At 49.8% G+C, this 26630-nt stretch overlaps 1 protein-coding gene across 4 annotated transcripts in view; it reads right to left on the minus strand.

The window, feature by feature from the left end:
- Positions 1 to 26630, minus strand: part of LOC104562481 (opioid-binding protein/cell adhesion molecule homolog) — a 318625-nt gene that overhangs the window by 261735 nt on the left and 30260 nt on the right. The window contains exons 1-2 of one of the 4 annotated variants that reach the window (XM_062013965.1): positions 19648 to 19719; positions 7436 to 7629 (exon numbers count right to left, since the gene is read on the minus strand). In XM_062013965.1, the coding sequence (XP_061869949.1) occupies positions 7436 to 7496 (61 nt within the window). In that variant the 5' untranslated portion in view covers positions 7497 to 7629; positions 19648 to 19719. Of the gene's footprint in view, positions 1 to 7435; positions 7630 to 16147; positions 16192 to 19545; positions 19720 to 26630 lie in introns of those variants that run through there. The other 3 variants (XM_062013964.1, XM_062013967.1, XM_062013966.1) reach the window with 3 other exon arrangements.

Here is a 26630-nt window from a genome sequence, read left to right on the forward strand (position 1 = left end):
ACACAACAAAAAACTCCTTTGGTGTTGAGGTGAGGGAGCCCTGGCCCAGGCTGCCCAGGGAGGGTGTGGAGGCTTCTTCTTGGGAGGGTTCCAAACCTGCCTGGACATGTTCCTGTGTCCCCTCAGCGAGGGGAACCTGCTTTAGCAGGGAGGCAGGCTGGATGAGCTCTGGAGATCCCTTCCAATGCCCACCATTCTGGGATTCTAAGATCCCACCTGGCTATAGGAGGTTGTCACTCCAGCCATGGAAATGAGAGGTGGCAAGGTAGATGGATGGGCAGAGAGAGACAGAAAAGTGCCATGGGCAGCAGAACGACCTACTTGACAGATTTCCCCACCGATCAAAGCTAACTTTGCTTAGAGGTTTTGACATCTGATTAATTATGTCGTGCTGGCTCGCCTCAAAAGGTTGAGTTTCCGGCAGCCCTCGCCTTTCATCCTCACAGCATTTGGCGGCTGAGCCCACTCCCCTGGTGCCAGCAGAGGAGGAGATGGCAGGAGGGCAGCTTTGCCAAGTGTCCTGGCCCATCCCTGGGAGGCAGGAGATAAGGAGGGCAAGGGAGGGCCAGAGACAGAGCCCCTTTGTCTGCGATGCCTTTTGTCACGAGGAGATAGGAGGCGGCTGCCGCGCGCTGACATTTCGGTGACCAAAATTAAAATGCACCGCCACGGAGACTAAATGTCATTAGCTTCATTAGAAGTGATCACACTAAAATAGACAACAACATCAAAAAAAAAAAATCACAGTGGAAACTAGCCAAGGCCGTTAAATAAAACAAACCAACGGGTAGATGTGGTGGAGACCACGCGACCCATGCCAAATGGTCATCATCTGGACCACTGAGCCAGCAAGGGGTACAGCAGGAGAAGACAACGTCTCTCTGCTGCCACCCAGGAACATCCTGAGCCAGGTTCAGCCCTGAGGTACCCCTAAATGTGTCTGCTTTTGGGGGATAAGTCTATGAGGTGGTTTTGGGCTTCAATTCCAAACAGTTTCAGGATGCTCTGCACAGGTTGGCTTTAGGGATCTTTCAATGTCCATGTCCCCTGGAGTAAACTCTCCACTGGGACCTCTGCCAGTAGCTGCACCAGGAAGGATGCATCCCGTGTGTGCTGCTCTAACAGGGATGGGGGAGGTTTCAGCAGCAGCCAGGTTTCTCTTGGATGCTTCCCATTCGATTACTGGCCAAGACCAGCCACTTTCCACTTACGTGCTGTGACAGGACCGCTGCACAAGGTGGAAGGTTTGGTGCAAGAAGCACTAGTTTGTCCTTGTAAAGAGAAGAATTTTTCCTCTAACCTCTCTTTGCTATGCAAACGCCATTTCCTTTGGGGCGGAAGAAGTCACCAGAAGGCCACTGCAAGATCCTGCTTATGACAGAGCAGATTTGAAAGCCCAAAGATCTCCTTCCCCCTCCCTCCCTTCTGTCAAAAATTATAATCATCATTTTCCAGCTTGCTGAACAATCAAAGTGTGGCCTATATTCACTGGAGCTCCTTCCACACGCTGCATGCATAGCAACAAGTCCAGGAAACAAAAGCAAGAAGTAAACAGCTGGGCGAGAGGAGGCGAGGGGCTGGCAGGTGGACAGCAGAAGAACATCATAGGGCTCAGGCAGCCTGGCTCCCTCCAATCTCACCAGCTCACAGCTGCCGTGAGGGCCTCAAGCCCCCTCTGAAGACCTCTCTTCTTCCATGCTCTGCTCTGGCACCAGCATCTCATCCTGAAGCTTGGAGCTCACGAGGAAGTCCTCTGGCCTACTCCTTCCCTGCAGTTTGTAGCTCACTTCAGTCTCCAGAGCTGTCAATCCAGCACTTCTCACAAGCGCTGAACTCACAGAAAAGTAAATCTAAAAATAACTCTTCTTTTTCCCCCTTCCCTGCCTCATCTCACACGTGTTCTGAGTGCACATGACTCTGCCGCACAGGCAACAGGTCCCACTTCCCCAAAACGCATCCTCCCTGGGAGGCTGCTCTCCACACTGATACATCCACAGGTCTCTGCAGATAGCTGAGCCTTGGTGCCCAAGGCTGACATGTCCAGCTGGGAAACCTAGTCCATGAAGACAGAGTCAGGACACAAGATCCATGAGAAGCATCAAGTCCCCTCTCCAGAAATGCCCTGAAACCACAGTCCCTGCTTGCTGCAACCATGCAACCACTCGTTGCTTCAGATGATCCCAAAGAGACATTTCCTCTGCAAAATACTCTTCCCTGACCCTGTCAGGAGAAGCCCAGCACTTCCATACAACTCAAATCAATGCCCCAAACCACTGCTGTCCTCATCCCCACACTCTCTAAGGCAGCACTAGAGGGAGAGTCCATCAGCTCCAAGGTCTCACTCAGACGGACCCCACAATACCTGGGGGCTCATGCTACCATCGCTTCACAAGGGCAATGTATCCCCTACCGTTCCCACCTCTCCAAAGATAGCAAGCCACCTTGCTTGGTCACCCTTGGAGCGTGATAATACAGCCCCAGAGCTTTTGAGAAGTAGGCAGGAAAACGTTTCTTTCCTCTAAGCATGAAACGAAGAGGAGTTCCCGGGAAAAACCCACCCACTGAGCAGCAAGTGTCAAAGCCACCTCTCTATGTGCTGTTGCTGCATTGGTAATTATAAGCACCATGCCTTCATTAGGGAAAGGGAGAGATGACTGGGAGGCAAGGAGATTTGCAGCAGAGCTGTTATTATTTTTAAGTTCCAAGGGAAAGAAGTGTGACAGCTGAGATCATTCCCCACCCTTCACACACCAGCTGCTGAGAGCATCTCAGGGGATGCTCAAGGCCAGAGGTAAGAAGAGACCATAACCACAGCTTGGCTTTGCCTGACTGGGGAGGAAAAAAGCAAAGGGCTGCAAAGTTCAGGCTGACCACAGGGTCATAGAGTGTTATAATAAAAAAACATTCAAGTTTTCCTCTGTCCTCACCTGACTGCAGCAAAAGGATCCTCCTGGGCACCTCGCTTGCCCCATGTCCATCACAGCACCCCAGCAGCCTCCTTACTCACCCCTCACCCCAGCGACTTTGGTTTCTAACCAAGCAGTAAAATATAGTGTAAAGTATAAACACAGCTGTTTGTGGAGCTCAAAATTCACCATAACCAAATATTCAAGCCTTTGGGGAAGATTTTCAAAGGCGTTGGTTAAGGGACCCAGTTTCCATCAGTGCCTTTGAAACATCTCTCTCCCTCCCTTTCAGTTTTGCACAGGGATCCGCACCAGCAAAAGCTCCTCCAGCCGGCCGGCTGCAACCAGTGAATGCACAAAGGAGACGCTGTCAAAGAGAAGCTGCTGGAAAATGCAAAGCAAGCTTCACTACTTTGGGGCATCCTGGAAGGTAGCTGCTGGAGCTGCCAGCCCTGAAACCCGCAGCAAATTGCTCTGAGAACTTCTGCTGCAGGGATGTGGAGAGAGCGAAAGCTGCCTGTGCCCGTTCTCCCATCACAGTCCCTCCTCACGTCATTTGGAAAGGAGAGCAAACACTGACTCTCCCCAGCAGAAACACCTTCTAAAAGGTTTCCCCTTGTCCTAGGAGCCAGCAGATGGAGGAAGTGACCTCTGACAGCAAAGCTACAGTCCAAGCCTCAGGCAGAGGAAACTCAAGCAGTGTTTTTGGGCTGATGTCCACCAGTGCAGGCTCCCCATCCTATTGGGACCTCTTCACTAGCACCTCTGACTGATGGAGGATTGATGACTGCAGTACCTTATCCACCATTGTCCCCAGCCTTTGGGAGAGCCCAGAAAATCCCTTTTAAGTCCCTCTCACTCATATTGAAATGACACTACAGCAGAACTAATGTGTTCCAGGTACTTATTCCTGGGTTTAGTGGCAGGAATCAGCAGCCCTCTGCCAGTCCACATCCCCTGTCAGAGAGAGGTGATGGTGGCAGTGGGAAAACTATGCTCCCATGGCAGGAACTCTGTATTAGGAAGGGATGGAAAGGAGGTTTTAACTCCTGCAATGTCTGTTTCTTAACTTCAGACTGGATTTACAACCACCACCAAAACCATGCTGCCCAGGTGAGGATGAGGCAGGGGGGGTAAGGGGTTGTACAGCCTGAGTCTCTGAGGGGATGCAGAAAGCAGGTCCTGGGTGCAAGGGGTGATGGCAGAGCACTGGGAGACTCTTCAAGCTCTGCAGGTTTTATCTTCACCTCAGTGCCCGGGAGCACTGAAAAACTGGCACTGGGGTCTGTCTTCCCCTGCACTGCCAGATTTCCAACCTCTGAAAGGAGCTGCTGCCATGACAAGTCATTTCACCAAGGCAGCAGAGGCAGCAATGTAAATGTCTGAAGAAGCTGACGTGCATTGATTTTTGCCACCTGTAGAGCCATGATGTCACACCGCAACTGCAGATTAGCCACATACACTCCCCCCTCCACACCTCAAATTCATTCTGTGGTGCATCACAGCCCACCCTGGCACATCTCAGAACAGCAGTCCCAAAAAATGCCCAGCAGTTCAAAGCGCTTGACAATTACCCACACTCTACCTCTCTCCCCTGCCTCAGCCAGCTCATTAAAAACCCTCAGCATCCTTCCCATCAGAGAGAGTCCACCTCAGAGAGCAACTGACGGCCAGGACCCCACCTCCCCCAATGCACCAGATGACAACAGCCTTAAGCCTTCGAAACGATTTTGGATGGAAACTTGTCTAAAAAGCTGCCGAGTAAGACGCTATCTCTGACCAGAGGGGTCAGGGTTTCATTATTGCATTAACCTTCCGTGTCTTTTGGATTCCACAAGAGTAAATTGGTAATGAGACGACATGAGCAAGAACGGGAGAAAAGCATCTTCCCTAACAAAAGTAAAGAGGTGGGGAGAGCAAGGGGAAGGAAAAAAAATGGCAAACAAGCTATTAGAGCTAATAATAACTTTGTGATGCTATTTTCTGCAAGAGCCTTCAAGTTGTGATATTTCCCTTCGCTCTAATTACACCTTCTAAAAGCAGGTTCCCTTCTCGCTTTAACCACCCCACGTGAAACTCCCGCAGGATTCCCATAAAACCAAAGAGGGAAAGAGTTGGCACTTCACAAACAGCTTCTGTGTATCCCAGGGGGACTTCATCTGCATAAAACACGTGGGATTACGCTGGCAAATAATAAACAGCCCGCCCCAAAAAAACTCCAGGACGGTGCAGGCTCTGAGGGTCTGCAGGGACCCTCTGCACCGGCTGCCATCTAGGCAGACTTTGCCAACACAACTTGCCTTCCAGCCCACAGCAGTGAAACCACGACAGAAATCAGTGCTGGGGCTACGATGGGAGGCATCCAATCTCTGCAAGCCATGCAAAAATGGAACAGAAGAGAGATGTTCAAATCCTGTGCTTCAAGGCAGAAAGTTGTCAGTGTAGGGGCAGGAAGGCAAAGCACCAAGCAGTCAGACCAGCACACTGGAATATTTTCCTTCCTCTAATGCAGGCAGCAGGTTTTGGCTTGATGGATTAATGGCTCAGCCCAGCTGGGCAAGGTCCTGGGCTGGTTTGGCTCAGGGGATGTTCAAAGCTAAAGCAGATATTGCTGCTTTATACATAAATAAGAAGAAAAAGCTACAATCATGTAAGCATGGATCAAGAAACCTCTCACAAGTTACTGAGAGCTTAAATATACAGGCATTTTCCTTCCCTAGCACACAGAGATGTCAGAGCTAGTGCAGACCTTGGGCCAAACAGTCATGTCCCAAATAGGGCACCAGCAAAACATGATGCTCTGTGCCAGGTCTCTGCCAACCCCTGCAGTTGAAGGGCACCTTGATAACAGCCCATCAAGTGTCACACGTCCTTCCATTTGACCTGCACGGCTGCCCTGCATCTGTTTCTTTGCAATTTCAACCCAGAGGAACCTCATCTAACAAGAGGGTGAAAGAGGCAATGCTCTATTTGTCAGTGTTGCTGAGGTGAGCTGTCCCCTCACCTGGCACACCTCCAGATAATATCCTCAACAAAACATCCCCTTGCATTCAGCCAAGTCGAGCAGCTCACGCAGCCGTGCCATCCTTCTCATGCTCATGTGTTAAACTACAGATGCACCATTTTGGTTGAAGGCACTGCTGAAGAGCTGAAGGCACTGCTCTCAGAGCTCCTCCAGCAGCCAAAGCACACCCCAGGGAAAGGCTTTCCCCCCTTCACTCAACAGGATGAAGCCACCTCCCATCTCTCTGCAATCCCATGGAGCACCAATGGCACGTAGCCCCCCTTTCAAGGGCTCTTCTACCTGCTGACAAGCTCAGACTGCAGCGTGGCAGCACTCTGCCACGGGACCTCGGGATGCAGAAGGTCCCACAGCACGAGCCACCGCAAGCAAGTTTTATCCCGAGTCCCCTCATGTTCATCCCAGCTGGCAAAAGGGCTGTTTTCCAGCTGTGATACAGCTAACCTCTCCCCTGCCAGCCTTGTCCTCTTCCCACACACGCCAGCCCTGCACAACAAAGCTCTGTAACTAAACCGTGGAAAGCTGCTGAAATTATAGCTGTGCCTCTTCCCTGCCCTCCCAAGTCCAACAAAACACTCGCTGACAGTCGTCAAAAACACAGCTTGTGTTAAGATCGGAGCTGAGCCTCAACACCCAGTCCCCATCTGCTTGCAGAGGGACCGTAATCTTTCCAGCTGCTAAAAGTGCACATCATCATCAAAAAAAAAAGCCACTGACTTACACACACTTCCACCCCTGCTCAGCGTGCAGCTCTGTCACCCACCCCCATTGCTCCTTCCCCCAGATGCAGCGCAGGGCTGCGACCCACCCGCCGAGCATCAGCACGGAGCCGGCAGCGCGTCCAAACCCAGCTTTCCCCTCCTCCTCACCCTGCCCTGGCAAGTCATGGGGACGAGGCCAAACCTACAATTTCGGGAGCCACCTGCTCGCTTGGCTCACGGGGATTGCGGCACCTTCGCCGCAGCCCAAGGCGGTGTGTGTGTCACCCCCCACCTCCTCAGATCAGGGGGTTCGTTTTCACTTAGCAAAAGGGAGCAAGCACCTGAGTTTGCCTGACAGGAATCAGGAATGCAGGGATGAGGGGGAGAGCGGTGAATAGGGTAACAGAGCTCAGGAGAGAGGGAAGGCACAGCAGGTGCCCAACTTTGAAGGGGAAAAAAGCTCCGTGGCCCCATCATTTACAGCCAGGGGTTGCCCGAGGGGACGGACTCTGCCCAGCCCCAGAGGCTGCCGTGCCATCCCGGGCAGACAGCAGCACTGCTCAGCTCAGCACCCACCCAGGGGGGTTCAGCCCTGCCGCGGGGGCCACGCACGGCTGTTTGAACCCCTCTCCCCGGGAGCTCTCGGCAATTCCCTGCTGCAGAGCGACTCGCTGCCTGTCTGCATGTGTGCGTTCGTGCGCAATGTGCATGAAGTCCGGGTCCCCCCATTTGTGCACACCGCTCCGGTTTCCCACCCCGCGGGCCGATACCCTCCCATCCCCGGGAGAAAAAGCTTTTGGCACTACCTGGGATGAAGAGCAGGGCAGTGGTGGCCGTGAAGACGATCCAGCAGGCAGGATGGTACATCTTGGAGCTGCGGTAGGCTGGCGGCTGATTTGCTTGCTGCTTGCTGCTGCTGCCGCCGCTGCTTTCGTCTGTGTTGAATTCTGAGCAGGTTTAAATCCAATGTTTGCAGAGGGAGGGAGACTGAGTTAGTGAGCTAGAGAGAGAGAGAGGGAGAGAGAGACAGGAGTAGGCAGTCAGTGTCTCTGATTTTTCCTTGCACACGCACGCACACACACGCACACAACTAGCAGAAGGAGCACCAGGCTCCGTGCGTGCACTGGGGGAAGCAGACCTCCTACCAGGCACCCATTGGTTCGAGATGCTGACTGACACACGCACACTTGCTCTTCTGCGGGTCTCACTCTGCAACCAGGGAGTTAAATGCAGGCATTGACCCCCTGAGCATCTCTCTCAGCATCGGCTGGCAGCGGCACTCAGGATGGAGGGAGCAGCCCAGCACAGAGCAAGGCACCATCTCACCGACTCCTCACGCACCAGCCACCTGCAAAGGGGCTCCAATATTTTTGCCCCTGGGCTGGAGCAGCCTCTTGGCTCACCCTTGCCCCTCTGCAGGCTCTGCTCCCCTCCCCAGGAAGCCACTAGCAGCTCTGCCTACTGCCAAGAGAAGCAAACCAGAGAGCAATCCAAGCTTTTTAGAGTGAGTGGGTGGTTTTTGTACAAAATCTCTGAAACCAAGGAGCAATCTCCATGCATCCCAGTCAGAGCTGGATTTTTTCCCTTCAGTTGCCTCCCAGAGCCCCAAAAGGACATGGAGCACAGGGTACTTGCTCCTGCAGAACCCCTGCCTGACACCATCCCATTCCCACCAAGACCATGGAGTGTTTCCTCAGGCTCAGTAATGCAATCTCCTCCTTCCAAGCTTTCCATCTCCATCCTGCTTTTCTTCAGACCCTCTTTGGCACGTTCCCATGCCCCTGCCAAGCCCCCAGCATCCCCTGCACAGGGCATCAGATACAGCTTTCCACCTCTCTGCTGCCCCTGCCATGTCTCCTCTCTCACAGCCACCCTCAGATCAAAGCATTTTCCTGATAGGGCTCGAGTTTGCTGCATTGCCAATTAAAAAAAAAGGTTGCAAAGGTAAGTTTCCAAAAGCAAAAGCACTTATTTCTGACATTTGCTAAACAAAAAAAGTTCCTTATTTTGCCTTCACTGTTAAAAATAAACTGTAAGCATTTTTTAACACATAAAGACAAACTAAAATGTCTTGGTTCGCTCAAAACAATCTCTTTTCTCCACTAACTCAGTGCTGAAGGTTTCTTTTTATGTTCCAGCCCAGCCCAAGTGCACTTCTAGTCCAATTCCTTGGACTTCCAGCTGTCAATCCACCATGGCTTTTTGGCACCAGTGATCACAAAGTCCTCCAGGTCCCCATCTCTCATCCTATGGTTCCCTCCTGCTCCTTGCCTTAGTCTCTGCTTATCACAGTCTGAAGATCCTCTCTCCATCCCAGGGCCCCCAGGACACCTCCAGTTCCCTGGACTCTTCTCCCTCAGGGCTCCTTTTTACATTAAAGTCACCATCCCAGGGTGTTTGTGGAAAACAGATGCTCGACATTGGGTGGGAGTGATTCCTGGAAGGAGGATGCATCCACAAACACCTGGCTGCAAACGTTCATTCCCTAAGCTGCTACAGAGCCAGGGCTGGAGTCCTCCAGCTCCTCTCTGCCACCAATCAGCCATCAGAATCCCAACAATTTCCTCCTCTGCTGTCTGTCTTCCCCAGGTTTCTCCCATCCACTTGTTGCAACCAGACGTAGACTAATCACAGACACAGCAACCGCATCCCCCTCCATGCCCTCACTTCTCCTCTCGCTTGATTTTCACACAAAGCAGCACCAGAAGCAGCAGAGACACATTCAGTGCTCAAAACCATATCCATCATGCTCTTGAGGGGGTGTACCCTCACCCCACAAGGGATGGGAGCCGAGCACACACCACCAGGACAACCTTTCTCTGGCTTTTGGCCATTCATCTCTATGTTCTACTCTGCATGAATAAGCCACGAGATTTAAAAGCTCTTAACTCACCCATCTTTCCCCATTATCTGCTGAAGACATCCCATCTCCCACATCTTAAGGAAAATGCTCAAGAAGGTGTGCCCAGGAACTTATTTTTCTTTTAATAGGAGCAAAGTTATGTTCTTAGCAATAACCTTGACCTCTGAAAGAGCTAAATCATCCCACTGAGTCAAACCCCACCAGCCTGGTGTCTCAGCTTGAGACCAGGACGGTGGTATCTCCATCCTGAATTTCCCCTTTAATTAACACCCAAACAGCAGACACCAAGCAAATTTACCCTTTGCTTCACAAGAGTTTGAGGAAACTGGCTGCAAAGGAGCCATATGGGATCTCCCAGAGGCACATGCCTGCAGCCTATGTGGACAGCCCAGGACAGGGACATCTGTCCCTTGAGGGGACTGTGCTGCTTCAGGATGCAGCTCCCATCCAGTGAGCCGAACCCTCTGGCTGCAGCTCGCTCTCCCCAACCCACACCGTGAGTTCTGAATCCGCCCAAGGCGAAAAGAAATATTGTTATCCTCCAGGAGCTGAAGGAAATGAACAAAGAAATCATTTCTAATTAACAGAAATGTTTGATGGGCTCAGAACAAACACGTTGCTCTGCTTTCAAAACCCAAATTGAAAAGCTATATTCAGGCAAATTTCAAAACAACACATTCTTACTTTTTTCCCTCCCACCACATCTCTTCCCTGTGCCTGTGGGGCTTTTTTCCCTCTAACCTGGCAATGCCTATTAACCAAATCCAGCACACCATTAGCCACTCTCCTTACATCTATTTTGGCCAATTAGGCTGGCACCCGAATTGCCAAGCACAGCTCTTCGATGCCCTCAGACCAGACCTTTAGTGCACCGACGTCTTTGCTTTCCCATCTGCAAACTAGGAACAAATGTGCTTTGGTTGGGCAAAGAAATCTGTCACTGCTCACCAGCTCTCCAGGACCAAAAAGGGCACTGGTCTGTTTTCATTTGTTTGATTTCCAAGACACAGATGTATAAATATGTATTTAGCTGATGGAGCTTTCTTGGGATATTTGGGGTTGTTTGGTTCATTAGTATCAAGCAGAGAATCTAAAGTGCATATTGAAATTTGACAGGCAGCACCTGATCTGTGAGGACACATGATGGTCTGCTGAGCACATTTAAACATGATTTTAGTGTGTATTTTCAGAGGTTTTTTTCCCCCCAAGTTGTCTCAAAGCATTTTCACACGTGAGACCAGTCCAGTCTCTGGAAGAAAGAAAACCAAACCACTGAAGTTTTTAATAAAGCAGAGATTCTCTCCCTTTCTCCTTGCAGGGCTGGGGGAAGGGGAGCACAGTATCCCACAAGCAGGAGTGCAGGGTGCCAGGCCTTGCTCCAGTCAGAGATGCTCCACCCAGCCACATATCCTTGGGACCTGGAGATCAAGGCAGCTTCCATCAGCCTGATCCCAGTCTCTCAATGGGACCCGAACCCCTCGATGGAGCAATCCAAGGCCAAGTCCTGCATGACCATGGGCCACAGAGCACCATCTCTCTGCTCACCACCATGTCCTGAGGCCACTGTCCTCACCAGGCTACTTGTCCACTGTACTTCCCAGCCCTAGCTACCCACAGTGTTTCCATCCACCTCCATGGATATCTCTTCCCAACCCAATCCAAGGGGATTTCCAGCTCCTCTGCACCTCTCCAGGGACAGAGCTGCTTCTTTCTAAAGGTCCCACGTGCTTCCTTGTTGGGTTTCTGCTGCCCTGAGAGGTGCTGAGCTGCTGGGGCAACCATAGAGAAGCATTGTGGTGGAGAAGAAAGGATGCAGAAGGCTCAGGGGGAAAAAAAAAAAAGTGGCCCCAAACCGGTGTGGTTGTGGGCTTTACCTCTCCTGCCCTCCCCATCCTTCCTCAGCAATGCCTCAACCAGCCCCCTCCTCCTCCGCTGCCTCACTCCTTCCTGTCCCCTCCTGCCCCCTCCCTGTCTCTCCCTCTGTGTGTTTGTGTCTCTGCCTGAATGAAAGGCTACCCTTTTCTCCTTGACATCTTGTTAGAATGTGAATACAACATCTATTGATTTGCATTTCATGCAAGGAAAGGGGAAAAAAAAAAGTCTTTAAAAAAAAAGCCTCTGTGGACTCTGAGCTACTACAGGAATAAACAGGAGATGCAAGCAGAGGCAAGCTGAGCTGCCTCCCACCCCAGCACCCCGGCAGGATCCTGCTCCCCCAGCTTTAGCCCTGTTCTTCAATCATCAGCCGGCCCCAAACTCCCTGCACAGTCTGTGAAAAGCTCAGGGGCTGTCTGATCATCTCACAGACCAGAGGAACTTCGCTAATCATCCTGGGGACATAGGCAACAGGTAGATGTATCACCCTCCCCAAGTACTTCATCCCTTCTACCCCCAAATTAGCAGCAAAAGCAGAGGGAGAAGCAGGCTGGTGCTCGGGAGGAGATGGAGCAAGCAGCACTGCTCACCTCTAGAAGCTCCTGAAGTTTGCATGAGCATCCAGCATGTCCCTTTCATGCAGGTCCCAGCCCTGGTGACACTCCAGTCATCCTGCTAACCCTGCCTAGAGGAGGGCACCCCACTCCTCAAAACCAGGGCAAGCAAATCCAGCAAGAGGGGATGTCCCACAGAGAGAAAACCACAGCGCAGGAGAGGGGTACCAGCACAAGTGGGTGAAGGCAAACAGCTTTCCATCACCTACCACAGCGGGGTGTTGGGAGGATTAATTAGTGTTTGTAAAGCACTTTGAAGATAAAGGCAGCAGCAGGAGAGTTCATAACCAGGAGCAAGATGGAGAGGGGGATTGGGGAAGGCTGTTACGGTGGGGTTTCTTATCTGGTGTGCAAGCTGCAGCCCTGGCTGGGTGAACACTGAGCAGCTTCAGATGAAAGGTAGAATGGGAAAATTTCTGCAGCGTGAGAGGGAAAAAAAAAGGACAAATCAAGCGCGTGCTGTTTGGGAAAAAATGAGTGAGAGAGATGAAAAGATGGGATCTGAGTCTCTAAAAGCTGGAGAGACTTGCTATTGATTCTGGCTTGGGAAGAAGGGGCTTGAACAAGAGCTGGTGTGTTGTTAAGTGCACTTATCTCCTCTTGTTAGATGGCAGAACAGGGCTGGGTGGACAGGGTACTAATTCCCGTCAAGAATCATTACCAGCCACGTGCTGCATGGGTGCCCCATCCAAAGACAAGCTATGAGCAGCACCGAACCCCACAGCATCCCTAGGTAACCTCTTCCAAGCCCTTAAGAAAGCTTTTTCTTACATTTAAAGAGAATTTCTTGTACAAAACACCCAGTCTCTAGAGCATGCCATTTCCTGGGAGAAATCCTCGTGGGAAGGAGGATGGTGGGAGAAGCCAGCAACAGGAGTTTGCTCCCCTCCTCAGCCATCAGGAGGCTGGGCCCGCTCTAGACAGCGATGAAACACAAGATATCCTCACAGAAATCTTTGATCATAGTAATTATCCCTCGTCACCGTGTACAAAACATTATCTCCACGCAGACATCAAGCTCCTTCCATCCTATCCCCCCACTGCTCCAGGCTCCCTCATCCTCTCAGCTCTCAATCCGCTCTCCACAGAGCTGGGGCAGGATTCCCTTCTCCCAACGATGGGTCGAGAAAGGAGACTTGTTTGCTCAGCTTTGATCAAAAACATCAGGGAAAAGAGTGGCGAGGAAAGAAAACAGGGTAAAAATGATGCATCCTGATCCACAAGCAGAGAGACGGTTCAAGGATAATTCAGGCATTGCTCACTGGCTGTGTGCTTCTGGGGGTTGGGTTCTCTCTCTCTCTCTCTCTCTCTCTCTCCTTTTTTTTTGTTTAAAGAATGAGAGAGAAAGAAAACATTTTTTTAAGCTTTGCTCCCTTTCATTTTTCTCCGAGTTCAGTGGCTTTCCTCGTCAAGCCTCTGTAGCTCAGGTAAGAACAGAGGGCTCCAGATTAAAGAGAAACACGGCAGCAAGCAGAAAGCCATCGAGATAACAGTGAGGACAAAGTCAGGAGAGACAAAGGAGGGAAGTCTGCTTTCTACAAGATTCCCACTTTTGGCTTTTATGTAGATTACTCCAGAAATGGGGACCAAGCTGAACGTTTCAGACTCTGAGCCTAACTCCCTCAGCCTGGACGTGGGGATACAGGACAAAGAACTGTGGCAGGAGCCCTCATCTCAGCAGCAGGGCTCAGCATGTCCAGGGCTCTCACAGACATTTAATACACCCTAGATTTTTATAGATATCTAGGTGGGTGGACAGACAGACAGCACGCTAGACTGACAGCTCTAAATACCTCTCAGCACAAGCGTAGGCAGCAACCAAGAGCAGTGCCTCCTGCCAGAGCATCTCACGTGCTGGAGATAATCCCAACCATGCTGCTCACCCCAGCCCTCGCTCCTCCATCGAGGCACCCAGCAAGCCACAGTTTGGAGAGGAGGGCCTGGTTTCATCACTCCTGATCCCAAAAAAGGGCCCAGCAGCTCCTTCCTGCAACATCACCCACCATGGCAAGGCTGCTGCAGCCATGAGATGAAAAGCTACCTCTCCTCACTGGGCTGTGAGGTGTCCAACTCCAAGACTTCTCCATGGGACCAAAACCAATCTGTAAGATGGGAGAGGATTTGCTTGGGGCAAAGCCAGGCACATCCCAGACCAAGGGCTTGGCAGGGTCCACGCCTCCTTTGCAAATGATTCTGGCAACAAGACACTCACAGGGTCCCGTCAGGCTCTGCTAGGAAACCTTCCCTGCTGTCTTGTTTATAGATCTATTCTTAGCTCAACTTTGACTCACTGCAGAAACAGCAAGGAGCCTTTCATCCTGTGACCCCAAAGCACCTCAAAGAATATGAGCTGAGCCTCGCAAAGAGGAAATATTGTCCTGTCTGTTAGACAGAGGGGTCAACCTACGTACGAAGCCAGTAAGACAGCAGCAGGTCAGCAAGCAAAGCAGGGAAGAGGCTGAAGATATGCACAAGGCAAAAGGCAGCCTACAGATTGTGTGGGGAAACGAGTGCACAAGGTGCATGGAAAAATGGATGAACCAAGACCCCATTTTCAACCAAGAGCAGCAGAGCAAATACCATCCCTTCCTGGGATGCTCTCGAGGGAAAGGACCTCCTGGAGCTTGTGAAGCCGCCAAACCACCCAGTTCTCAAGAATAAAACGCCCATCATTTCCTTCTCTTTTCTTATTTGAAATATTCATGCTGACATGGTGATCAGCCAGCTGCAGGGGCAGCCCTGCCCCAGGAGCACGACGAGGACATCTCCAGCAAACACGATAGATGCTCGCAGTCCAAACCTGAGGCGGGAGAGCAGGTGCCGGGAGAGGGGGCACCGCACCCTCACGCACAGCACACAAAGTCTTTTCCATATGCTGCCTGATCACTTATACGTTTCTTAAAATGCTATTGCACAGATATTTCAGAGGCATCATGGAGTACCATCTGTTATGTTATATATTGCACCGAGCCTGGCCAATTTTGAGATAGTGTAATTTTATCTCCTCCATTTCATATGCGGCACAGGCATTTTGCGAGGCGAGCTGACGGGGAATGGGAATTTGCAGAGGGATGGAGCTCAAGTATATCAAAAGGCAAGGCCCAAAAATGAGTGGCAATGGCTGTCTCAGTCACCAGAGAAGAGTTTTGGGGCTACAGTCAGACACTTTGGGTCAACCCCCTCACATAAGGCAGGCCAGAGAACGCTTCTCTCCATCTCTCCCGCTACATCCCTGCCTCCCACAGCCACGCTGCGGGGTGGCGAGACGCCTCCGGCAGCTCACAGATGTCCTTTTCCCTGCCTCCCCCAGCTTTTCCAGGCAGCACCACGGTCTTCTCATTCCCTACCACGTCCTTTCGGCAAGGGATGCTGCAAGGAGGGCATCTCCAGGCCAAGGTTATTCCCTCTGTTATTAGCTTTTTCCAGGGAGCAGCAGCGGCAAGAGGAGCTCTCAGTGGAGCCAATTATTCTACACCTTGGCCCCGTTCGAGAGCCCATCAGCAAAAAAAACCCATCTCTGTCTTGCAGGAAGAGCAGCGACGGGCCCTGACAAGCATCATTAAGGTGAAACTCTCTGCCCGAGTTATCCGCATGGATAACTCCACGCTGTAAGAGCAGGGGAAAGACCAGAGGCCAAGAAATAAACCTTGAGGTTATTGCAAAACACAAAGCAGGGCAGAGCAGAGGGGGGAAAGCCCCATCCTCTAAGATTAAAAGTTGCCAACTTTTGATTTTTAAAGCAAGTGCTCCCAATTCATCAGTAAGACACTGACTCCACTTCTAACAACTCTTTCCCGAGTGCCAGCAAAGTTTGGTGCAGCTCTGCACAATTTATTCTGATCTCATTAGGAAAAGAGGCATTAAAAAAAGAGAAAACCTTCAGATTTCCTGTGTTTTGCTGGCTCCCTCCTCTGGCACTTGGAAACATTTTTATTTTGTCATGGGTTTGGCCGTCAAGTAAAAGGAAATACGTCAGTCACAGAATCATAGAATCACAGGATCTGAAGGGTTGGAAGAGACCTCGAAAGCTCATCCAGTGCAGACCCCCTGCCAGAGCAAGACCACCTAGAGTAGGTCACACAGGAACTCATCCAGCTGGGTTTGAATGTCTCCAGAGAAGAAGACTCTGCAATTCATCTGGGCAGCCCCTTCCAGTGCTTCCTCACCTCAACAGGGAAGAAATTCTTCCCTGTATTTCTTTGGAACCTCTTCTGTTACCGCTTGTACCCGTTGTCCCTTGTCCTGTCATTGGCCATCACTGAGAACAGCCTGGCTCCATCCTCCTGACACTTGCCCTTTAGGTATTTGTCAAGCACTCTCCTTGGACCTGCTCTTCAAGACACGCAAGTCTCGCTCTGACTCGTGTTGTCAGAGAACCTGGGTTTAAAAGCTTTTTTAACTATATCCTTGCTACAACAGGTAAAAGGAAGCAGAGGTTCCACCAAAAGTATTACTTTCACTACTGACTAGTAATAGCGAAATAGTGAAATGCACTTGAAGAAAAGCCATGGCACTTCACTTACAACAACCACAAAGATCCACCAGAACCTCACAGCCAGTGTTCCCTACCCAGGAAGAGTTTTGCCTTACCCACCATTAATAACACACCATCTTATGTCTGGAAGCCTCAGGGCTTATTTTTCCCCAAAGGCAGAGGCACCTGCCTGGGACCATGGGAAACAGGAGGCTGTGGTGCTGCTTCCCATTCCTCCATGCAGCAAACAGGAGTTTGCAAGGGGGACAGGTATTTGTGACTTTTTTAGTTTTAAATAACGAGATGCCCATCACGTGTGGGGATCTGGCACAAAGGTTTTGGTGAAAGGCATAGGTTTCTGGCCTTAGTTGAGTTTTTTCTCAGTTCATTAATAAGCATTAATACCTCAGGTTTGTGTGCATTTCACATTCTTCCCAGCACTTCAGCTTTTCTGTTTGAAAAGAACACTTCAAGGGCTTTTTAAACATTATTTCGTTTTTGTTCGTGGAACACTTCTGATGGAAAACAACATTTCCATTCTGTTTTAAATCTTGTAAACAACCTTTTCCCCTTTATAAAGAAACAAAGTATGTTTATCCATCTACCAAATACTAGCAAGCAGAGAGCTACAGGGAGCCTGTTAACTCCAGGAGCTCAGGGTGGTAGGTGTTCAAAAATAATAAATAGTAATGCTGCCTCTTCCATTTTTCCTCTAAAGTTTCAAGGACTCTTGACGTTGCCACCCAACTCAAGCATGCAAGAACAGCAAGCCAGCCTCACAACACCTTGCTGTCAAGTTCTTCGCAGTCAGAGAAGTCAAAAGACCTGGGACTTGGCTCATTTCACTCCTTACCGCAGAACAAGCTGCTTGGGTCAACCAGCACCGGCTGGCAGGACTGGGAGAGACCACATTTCCATGCAATGCCAGGGGAAAGATCCAAGCTTTGCAAAAGACAGCAGGAAAAATTGAGTCCCCCCCCCCCCATATAAACCCAGGTTCTTTAATAAAGCACAAGCTTCGCTTAAGGAGATGCATTCCTCTTGTTTGAGCACATGGCACACCTCACCCAAATAACCCAATTGAGAGATCTCTGCTAAGGGCCACAGTTTAAACAGACCCCATACTAACAGCAGAAGCAAGCTCTGGACCCCCAAGGACCTGGGAGTGTCACAGCAAGCACATTATCTTCTGACCATAGCCCTCCTCTCCCTTCCCCAGAGGATAATCTGAGCCAGTCCTCCAGAGTGGGAACGGATTGAGAAAAAAGTTCAAAGCCAGAGGTAGGAAGCTCTGAGTAAAGCTCCCACTCCAAGGTACTGCAAAATCACTAGACCTCCTCAAGTGTTTCTCCCTCCATCCCCAGGCACACAGCACTTTGCATCTGGAGAGTTACTTCTGCACGTCAGTCATTACCCACACTCATCTGGAATACCCAGCCAGCTACAAGCTACATAAATATTGACAGAGAACATTAGTAAATAAATAGATCTGCTCAAGCTTTCGATATTGACCACATTGAAAAAGCAAAACAATAAGGCCTGAGGGACAGAGGGGTTCAATCAGTCCCAAATTGGATAAGCACAGATGCAACCTGTGCACTGGATACGTCCCTGTGCTCACGTCCTGAATACCAGCAGGGAGATGAGGGAAGGAAAACCCTGGAGAGCCAAGGAGGCAAAATCCTTGCATGGGAACGATGCCTTGACAAGACATTTGCTTTCCTGGTTGTGTTCCCTTCTGGTCAAGTAACTTGAAAATTCAATAACCTGCACAGAAAACTGGGGCAAGGGAGGAGCAGAAAGGCAGTGTATTCCTCAGGGGACAATCAATCACAGAAGGAAAGCTGCCAAATCACCCTGGAGCTGCCCAAGTGTGTTAATGGATGAGATTAGAGAGCTCCTTCTGGGGATCAAAGAAAAGCTCTCCCCTGGGAGCACGCTGCCTTCAACTCCCAAAGTCCCAGAGGGCTCCTTTTGCAGTAGTTCCTGCAAATATTTTCTTTGGGGAGGGGGGATCACAATCCCCTGAGTCTCATTAAGTATCTTGAAAGAAAACAAAACTTAAGTTAAGGGAATCAGACTTCATCTGGCTTCAAGTTACATGCAGACACCAAGGTTGCATTATTTGAATGCAAAGCCTCGTCTCTCAATTTCTAACTCCCCCCCCTCCCCAAAAGGTACCCACAGCCTGTAATTAAACTGGAAATAATCAGTTTCAGCTCTTGTGTGGCAAACGGCATTCATCTCTCTCATATAAACCCATAAAAAAGTAACTACAACCTGAGCTTGCTGGAGGAAAACCAGCATTATAAGTCACCTGGTTTGGATCACGAGAGTTCAAACCCAAGAGCGGCGGTAGCCTTGAAGCTCACAGCCCCCAGTAATAAGGAACTTGCCTACTTCATGAACTCAAAAAGCAATCCAAAGGAGAATCATTCTTTATAATTGTTTTTCAACTTCTCCTCCAGCTGGAGGAATAATGACTGCACAATTCTCCTAACAACATGATCATAATCTATCAGTTCTATGAACTATAGAATGAACCCAAAGAGATAATTGGTGCAGGCACTGAATGATAAACATGTCAAGATTATGATTTCTTTGCTTAAAAATGAAACGCAGATATGATTGGAAATGCCATGCTTGGGGAGTATGAGCAATATTCCCATGCTCCATCATCTAAATTAGTTTATAATTTGCATACACTTGTATTTTTAGGCATTGTTCAAAGGCAGGGGAGCTGTAAAACATTGAGATCCAAACATCATCAGACTTTGTCCTTCAACAGCACCTTCCCAGTAAAGATCTCGACGTGCGTCAGAAGGTCCCATTAGCCCCAGACGCAGCTGCGGAGGTGAAGGCAGCTCTGCCAGAGTCTCAGGAGGGTTTATCTCCTCCTTTCCACGGGGGTTTACGACCCCAGAGATAGCTCTAAGCGTGAGCTTTGTACCTGCGCCAGTGGGAAGCTCAGCAGGCAATGAATTTTAGTGTCGCACCTTTCCGTCTGCCACTTCCTGACGCTCCCATAAAGACGACGAACCCAGGCTGACACTCGACTCATAACAAAACCCAAACCACTGCAAAATTCACCTAATTTCCAGCTTTGTTACAAGTGCTGTTTTCGCAGCTCTCCGAGCTCAGCAAACCGCGGCGCTTCGTTGGGTTAAACATGAGCTGAAAACACCAACCGACCCAAACCGTATTCACATGCTGAAGCGGTCTGTGCCTCCGCTTCTTCAGCTGCGCCTTCCTTCACTCTTCAGCAGCAGCACAAATGAAAAAGGGAGGGGAAAAAAGGCAGCAATAACCCCACCTCCTGAAAGCTGCTGCAAAAACTCAGCGTGGGGGTTTTTTTCTAGCTGTCTGGGGGAAACATTTGGGAAGAGACAGGGCCTCTAGGACTGATGCACACCCTCATCCCGTGCAAAGATGTTCCACATCCCACAAAAGCCCCATCTCCCCCTGCACCCTCTGCAGCTCACAGGCCCTCCCTGGAGAGCACCAGGTGGAAACAAGACTGCTGAACCATGAAAGAGCGACTAACAGGTTCCTCTGCCTGTGACTGTTCCTGTCACTGCTTAGAAACCCCTTGGGGCTCCCTGCAAGCACAGGGAGTGGGAGCCAGTAGTTCAAGACAGTGTTTCACCCAGGCAGCTCTTGCTACTGGCAAGGATGGGGAGAGAAAGGACCAACATCCTGCATTCCCTGTCAGCCCCAAAAGCATGGGTGGGCTTTGCTGCAGCCCCTCCCAACAGGTCCTCTTCCCAAAGGCTTTGCAAACCTCTGCACAGGGGGCAGAACATTGCCCAAAAGCCCAGGGGAAAGGGACAGGGATGGGAACTGAGGAAAGGGACATTCCTGCTCTCAGAAGGACCTGCCTGAAGCAAAGGCAGAACGTCAATAAAGTTAAAAAGATTGAAACACCAATCCCATCCTTTCTCTGCTAAAATAGAAAGTCCCTTAAAGCAAGTCTACTGAATTAAAGAGGAAACCCTAGAGAGTCTCCATGCTCATGAACAAATTCAATTTGCCATCTCATTTTGAACTTATAAAAGCCAAGACTCACTAAACAAAAGACAAAGCCTCACACTGTGCCTCCAGCCACATTAAGAGGAGCACCTGGACGGGGCATCAGGCTCCTTGGAGTACCTGAGCAAGCCTCTTGCTCCATCTCAGAGCCCTAGTCCTGGTGACCAAAGCCCATGTCACAGGAGTCACTCGTCAGATACACGGCCATGGCAGGAAGGGAATATGCAGGTGGGACCTGAGTGGGTTTCTCATGTGGCTGCAGCACAGGAAAGAAGCTCACCAGAGACATGGGGTGCTTGCTGTGACTCATCCTGCATCATGTCTGCCCTCACTACTCTGCTCTTTCAGTTCACACTGGGAACAGGCCAGAGGCAAATCCAGACCAACACTCATTTGGTTTTGCAGACCCCACCGAGCCAAGCCCCTGTAAACCCACAGTAGACACCAAACAGAAGCGACAACCCTTGGGCAGCCAAGACTAAACCTTACCCTCCCTCCCCAAAACATTATCCCTCAAGACCTAGGAGTGATCTCTGATTTTTCCTGCATTTTCACACGTGCTGAGTCCCTGGTGCATTGGGAGCACAGACAGCACAGCCCTGCCTCAGGAACCAGCACTGAAGCACACTGGAAACTCCAGCCAACTGAATTACATGCTGCAAGTAATTTGTTCAAGAAACACTGACATTCTTGTCAAACTAGTCACAATTCCCTTTTTTTTCCCCCTTTTCTAAAAATCTGCCTGGCTTAGTAGATCATTGGATAACATTCAGGAAATGATGGGGATGATTTTCTCTTCTTTCCCCATCATTGCCATCAAATGAAGTTATTTGTGAATACATCTGCTGAAACCAAACCAAACATGACAAGTCTATTTTCACCACCGGCAAGGCAAAGTTGCAGGAGCCATGGGATGCACAGCCCCGTGCGTCACGCCTGTGTGCAACACCAGCAAGGCACTGCGAGCAGCACGGGCAGTCAAGTGGCCATAGGTCAACTGCAAGAGGGGCTGGGGTGGGTTTTCCACTCACTGGCACAGTAATACTCCAACAACAGAAAGCTACACCTTCCCACTGTGGCAAAGGCACAAGCAGAGACAAAAGGCACTGCGTGAACTGGCAATTTGTCTTTGATGAGAGACTCCTGATTCAGATGCAATCACACAGCATTGCTGTGGGAAGTACTTCCTTCCAGGGGGCCCAGGAGCTCCTGCCACTACCTGCTCCTTGGCAGCAGCCACTTCTACCTGCACTGCAAACCTCCAGAGGCTGCAAAAGCTGAAATTCCTCCTTAGACACAATCCCAGATCCCATGCACAGCCTCTTTTACCTTCTCCCAGCCAATCTGCAAGAACCTTTCTCCCTCCCTCCTCCAGCCACTGCTGGAGGACTTTGCTGGAGAGCTGGTTCAAGAGTCAACAGAGAGGTTCTTGAACTTCAGACTTCAAAGCCAATACCTGAGGTTTGTGAGGGACACACACACAAACCAGCAGCGAGGTACACAGCCTGGGATGGGAACCAGGAGCCAAACCCTGGTGCAGGCACTGCGCTCATCATGGCCCTTTCCAGATTTAAAAATCTTGATGCTTATGAAATCTCTCCCCAAGAGGACGCCTGGAATAAATTGTCATCTGATAATAGCTGCCAGGTGGCGAGGAAAGAAAAAAGCAGACATGCACAGAATGTTTTGACTTCAAACTCATGTGGATTGTCAGAGCAGGAGTGTATTCTGTGTCCCTTCCTCATCCCTGCCTCCCCCTCACCATTTTCACCCCTTCATGGATTTTTTTAAGTCTATTTTTCTTTGCTTTCTTCAAGTGGAAAGAAAACTCCCCAGGGCAGCAGCTGAGAGGCAGAGTCCAACACCCTTCAAAGGGCAGTGGCAGCCAAGTTGGGGCCACCACACCAGCTCCTCATCTCCTCACTAATTAATTGAGCATATGAAGAAGGCCTCCCCAGACAGCCCTGCTCCTCTGGCCTTCTCACATTACACCTACCCCCTGGCTTACCCATCTGCCCCTTCTCACTCCTCATCATACCTGTAACCTTTCCCATTAACACCTGCCCAGGCAGGGAAAACCCTTCCTGAGCTCAAAGCATCTCCTTTTAATCAATTTCCCACAGAGCCGGCCTCAGCCTTGGGCAAAGAGCAAGCACAAAACTCCCTTCCCACCCAGAATGACATTTCCAGGGCAGGGTAGCAAAGTGCATCCTTCTCACGAGCTTCAGAGGACGGTAAAAGGCAACATCATACCTCCCTGCCTGCATTTAGGGAATGCACATTCCTTTCTTCCTTTTCCAGGAACTTTATGCTTGCTCTGTGCCAGCCTGTGAACACACACACATACAGATTACATCTTGTTCTTAGCAGGAAGGGATATTGACTTGGAAAATATCAAAACCGCCTCAGAGCCCACAGCACCTCTTCTCACACAACAGCAAAAAATAGAAAGACAGAGGCTAAACCAAAGAAGAAAAGACATTTTACTACACAGACGATCTGAGGAAATTAGCTTCTGAAATGAGGAGGTCAGTGTGGAGAGCGAGAAGGAACTTGGGAATGGCATCTTGAAATTTTAGAGGCTTTTGCCGCACATGAGCAGAGCTGCTGGGCCACCCCATATGTAACCCAGGACCACGCAGGTTCTGTTGTGTGCACCAAGAGCCATCACCCCAGAATTTCTGCTGGGTGCTGCTGGAGTGGGTCAGGATGGCTCTTTTGGATGCCTACCCCTACCTGTGCTCCTCTGCTGCTCCCACTGCCCCAGGTAGGTCAGAACCGCCAGGCAAGAGCAGCACCCCCCGAGTCAGCCCTGCCTCTGCCTCAGCCGTTCAATTCCTGCTCCAGACATAGCTTGAGGAAAAAAGAAAGTGGCCACAGGCAAGCACTAATGATGAGTGCCAATATAATGACACATATAATACAGTCAGCTCCATTGCAAATGTAATTGTAATCATAATGCAATCAATACCGATGGAAACACCATATTTATACAGGGCCTTTCATCACTCACATGTAATGCAGTCAGTGCCAGTGCAAATATGCCAGCATTTGAAATAAAATATTTGCCATACATCTCGTGTACGTGCAGACCAAACACTGCATTCAGGAGAGCCTGGTGATGTTGAAGGCTTTGGGAGGTTTCTGAGCATCCAACAAACTCTATGAAAATAAAAAACCCAGAGTCCAGCTATGCTTTGGAAAATAATAAAACCTCCATTCACATTGAATTCTCCTTAGCCTAAGTCACAGTTTCTACATTGCTCTCCCTGTCAGATCTCCACCCCGGCATATTGCTGTGGTCAGGCAGCCATTAACCTCCTGATGAGGAGAAAATGGGGAGAAATGTTCCTGTCTGCTGGCCAGGGCAGCATCCGAATTCTCCAGCCAAGCGCTGCACCAGAGACACACAGTCCTGCTTCACCTGAGCCTTACCATTCCCCGCTGACATCCCCAGGGATACCAGAGTGACTGGTCCCTTTAAGGTGAGGATGTCCTCGTGGCACTGAAGGACTCAGCCCTTACCTCTCAGAAAGCCCAGCGCTCAAGGCTCATACGACCGTACCGCCCTAGCAGCTTTGGGTGAGCAGAGAAAGCCTTTCTGCCCCCCTCACCATCCCATCTGCCCTCTGAATCTGATCCAGACAGTCCATCATGGCTCTTGACACATTTAATGTCTCGGTAAAGAAAAACACGATGTGTTGATGCTCCTGTAAAGCTCTAACAACTGACAGCCTAATGGCTCCTTATTTTTTCCCAGCTGCAGTTTAGAAAATGAAATAAATTTAGCTCCTTAAGCAGGCTGGCTGCTCCATGAGTAACGTGTTTGCTGCACTCCCACCGAGCTGCGGGACCAGGGAGCAAGGACAGCCAAGGGAAAGGACAACACGAGGGGTCTAAGTGGACTGAGAAAGCATTCACTACATTTACCCATCCAAATGCACCTGCTGTAACCCTTACTGTTCTCCTCTTGTGCTGGACATGAGAACCAGGAACTCCAGCTACAGGAGATGCTGCTGTGCTAACCTGGGAGGGGATGGAGCAACAGAACTCGTCTCTGGAGACGTTCACAGCAGGAGGACTTGGCGCTCCTCAGCCTGTCAGACCTCTCTGATGGGCAGACACGGTTGAAGCTTAAGAGTCTCCTTTCTGCTGATGGCTGCAGTGTATTAAGCAGTGCTGCTGTAATTAGGCTAAAGCGTTGTGTGGCCACAGGGCTGAGAAAGAATGATTGAAAGCCTTTCACAGTGAAAGGGCCAGGTCCTTGTGGAGCACACACCAGCCATTACTCACCAGCGGCTCGCTCAGATGAGTTAGTGAGCCTCGAGCCAGCAAACTGGAAACCCTTTCTCCGAAATATTTCTAAGGCCATGACTGATGAAGGATGGACAGTGCTGGAGATGAAGCTCTCATCTCACTATGAAGCCTCTGGAGGGCTGAAAAGGAGACTCAGGAGTGGGATCACCACATACAGCTCGAGATAGTTCTTTCATTACACTGAGTCTCCTCTCTTCCCTAAAACATACTTGTTGCTGCAAGAAAGGCACGTACAGGAAAGCAAGAGAGGATGGGGAGCAAGGAATCGATGCTCAATAGCTGCCAAGAACCAGCAAAGGGGCTAGTCTCTCTTGGAGCATGGCAAGACACATGGAGTGATGAAGCCGCCAAGAAGTTGTAATCAGGACTAATAGTTTGAGGTTCTTAATATTCTTGTGATTCAATAAATCAATGGCACTAAATACGGGAGCGGGAAGGCGAGCACCGGATTGACAGGACAAATTAGGCTTGGCTGTGAGGAGAGATTTCTCAAACAGTTTGTTCCATCTGAGCTCACAGCGAGCTCGTAAACATGGCGTATGGTGAGGGCATTACAAGAAACATCCCTCAGGAGAACTGTTCCTCCTGGCCACATACCCCTCCGGGCATCAGTAAGGTGCCAGGGTCCTTGCCATGCTCAGAGAAGCAAGAACAGCCTCATCACCACCCCTCGACACTCAAAGTTGCACAGATATTAACTAGTTGTTCACTTTGCTGCTCCCAGGCTACTGGGAGGATTAGCTGGGTGTTTATGTGTGGCTGTAAACCACCATTCAAGTGCCAGAAATTATTATTAGATGTATACAAGCATTGGGATTTACATTAGGATTAGCACCGTAAAACAGAGCTGCTGCTACCCAGGGTGAAACCCATCACTCCTCCTCTGTGTATCCCAAGAAAGACTATTATACACTGAGGGAAAACAGGGCTGCAGAACCTTGAAAATAGGAGGAAAGGAATAAGGCAGTCCAGATCTTCCAAATCTTCTAGAAGAGACTTTGCAATTACAGGAGATTGAGATCAAATCTTAAATAAATGCCAGAGCAATAACCCCAGTCAAGCTATAAATCATGCCTATGGAGTGATCCAAACATGTTCAGCACCCACTTCTGGGTTCAGGACTCAAGACACCACACAGACAGCTCCTATCACATTTATCCAATTTCATACTCGAGTCAAACTTAGCACAGCCCAGAAGCTTGTTAGCAGCAGAAAGAGTGAAAACATGGTGAACAGACATACATCCATCCACTTGTCCCTGTTTAGCCAGTGGCATATCTGCAGAGAAACTGGCGTACTCTGCCCCATCATCTCCAACTTCGGCCTCTGTCCTTCAGGAAATGAGATGACCAGACTAAATACACCAGTCTCTGTATCCTGTGTCATATGGAACTTTTCCAGCTTCTTAAATCATTCTCGTCTCCACGTGACAAGGGATTGGAAGGGCTGAGATTATTTGTCTTACAAAGGAGACAAATAGGAAGTCTTATGATAAATGTATATGAATTAATGAATGAGAAAGACAAAGTACATTTGGTATTTCTATCGTCCCTGCCTTGCAACACAAGAAACCCCCTTTGATTCTACTGAAATAGCCACAAATTCAAAAGTGATGAAAAGAAACACTTTCCCTCACCAGTCTACGGAATCTGTCGAAGCCAAGAGCTTGGAAGGTTTCAAAGACATTTATATCAATAACACAGCTATCCAGAGTTAATGGTTAATGCTAATGAAAAGGAGATAACGAGTTTAAGCCCTTCTCTAATGACTGCATTGGGCTGGATATAAGTTGTGGAGTTCAGCCAGCAATTCCAACCTTAAAAAGCTCT

This window comes from Colius striatus, chromosome 23 (assembly GCF_028858725.1).
Source record: "Colius striatus isolate bColStr4 chromosome 23, bColStr4.1.hap1, whole genome shotgun sequence".
Lineage (NCBI taxonomy): Eukaryota > Metazoa > Chordata > Aves > Coliiformes > Coliidae > Colius > Colius striatus.